This window comes from Sinocyclocheilus grahami, unplaced genomic scaffold, assembly GCF_001515645.1.
Source record: "Sinocyclocheilus grahami isolate Dianchi unplaced genomic scaffold, SAMN03320097.WGS_v1.1 scaffold8827.1, whole genome shotgun sequence".
Lineage (NCBI taxonomy): Eukaryota > Metazoa > Chordata > Actinopteri > Cypriniformes > Cyprinidae > Sinocyclocheilus > Sinocyclocheilus grahami.
The window spans coordinates 6,477-8,079 of record NW_015512255.1 but is presented as its reverse complement, the minus strand read 5'-3'; the positions used below and the strand labels follow the sequence as shown (position 1 = coordinate 8,079).

The window sequence follows — 1,603 nt, the reverse complement described above, 5'->3', positions numbered from 1 at the left end:
TGCTAAAGTGACTGAGAAAAACTGTAAAATGTGCTGGGACAGTCAGTTGAGCAACAAGATCACAGCACATCTCAATTCTAACATAGATGCATTCTGTGTCCTGTCCTTCCGAGTTTGTTCTTTCAAGGTTCTTTTCATTCGTGTAATTGATGTCTGCAACCACAAGATGGCATTGAGGCATCAAATCTAAGTTTCAAATCATTAGCTGTGTCAGTAGAGCTTCATATAAGGCTACACCCACTATCCCTAAATATGGTGGTTATATTCTTGGCGTTTTTGCTACTCCTAAATGTCTTTTATTTGGATCAAATACTTGTGAACATTCCCAGCACTCTGCATTGTCTGTATGGGTTAGTCATCTTTAAACATACACACAAGAAAATTTAAGCTACAATCAGTTTATTAGAAACAATGCACGTGAGCAATATTCAAGTAATATCCAACTTTCATCTCATTGGTGGCTGATCTGTACTAAATGTACTCATTTCAGTCCTGTCCTCTGAAGTGTTTACTCTTGTCTAAAGCTAGGCATTTGGCATCTCAAATGAACCTATCATCTTTCTGTGTTTGTGGTTGGTGTGCATGAAAAGGTTGATTGAACTAAAACCAAACAACTTTTCTGGAATCAGTAGCCTTTCTAATAAAGTCAGCAGGACTCCCTAATCAGATCATGCTTCATCCTAATTAACTCATCCTGATTAATAGGTCTAATTACTTGGGTGTGGTTTCCTCTGGGTTCACGACACACTCTTGGCATAAACTTGAGGAAAATTTTGGATTCACTTTTTTTTGTTTTGTGAAAGCTTTTCCTTTGGTGTAGAAAACTTCAAGGTAAGCACTATGAAAAAATAAAGCCACATACTCAGTTTAATTTGGAGTTATAATAATTTAAGGAACCCATTTTAGTTACTACCATCTGTCTTTTTGATGTTTTAATTACCGTCTGTCTTTAGTTGCCAAGAAATTTGTCCAAAATGAGAATCCGCTTCCGTTCAAAAACAAATGTTCTTTTTGGTTGACTGTAATTTGAAAACTTTTCTCGCCAAGTAACCAAAACCTTCTTTTGGGCTTGTTCTGCACAAGATATGGCTGCTATAGTAACCCAAGATCCCACTGGCGGTATTGCAAGTGTACTCCATAGACCACGGCATGCACAAGTCCCTCAGCACCCTGGTCCTCTGCCCTCCAGAATATTACACCCAGAAGAGCATCTCCAGCTAAACCAGCCCTTTTACGTTCCCACTGTCCAGCCGTTCTTCCCATATCAATGGTCCATGTCAACTCCATATGTGCCCTATGGTGGCTTTCATGGATTAGGTATAATTTTATTTTCTAGTTTTGCTAAATATTATTGATTCTACTATTAACCGATTTCAAATTCAGTTTTTCAGGATTTTTTTATTTTTGTGCTCTAATTTAATTTTACCTGATGATCACTTTTCTTTCTTGTCTCTAAAAGTTTCTAGATCTTTTCTAGATTGTCTTGACCACATTAACCTCTCAAACAAGTGAAAACATGGAGGGAACCTCATGCTTTTCATAATATGAAGTGTGATCTTTAGGAATCCATCGTAAGCTGGAAAATTCCTAATGTTTCTGCTCA

The 1,603-nt window shown here is 37.3% G+C and overlaps 1 protein-coding gene across 2 annotated transcripts in view; it reads left to right on the top strand.

Annotated features, from left to right (window-relative positions):
* Positions 1–730: 730 nt before the first annotated feature.
* Positions 731–1,603, top strand: part of buc2l (bucky ball 2-like) — a 3,583-nt gene continuing 2,710 nt past the window's right edge. The window contains exons 1-2 of one of the 2 annotated variants that reach the window (XM_016264091.1): positions 731–831; positions 1,084–1,317. In XM_016264091.1, the coding sequence (XP_016119577.1) occupies positions 1,086–1,317 (232 nt within the window). In that variant the 5' untranslated portion in view covers positions 731–831; positions 1,084–1,085. Of the gene's footprint in view, positions 832–1,079; positions 1,318–1,603 lie in introns of both variants that reach the window. The other variant, XM_016264092.1, reaches the window with a different exon arrangement.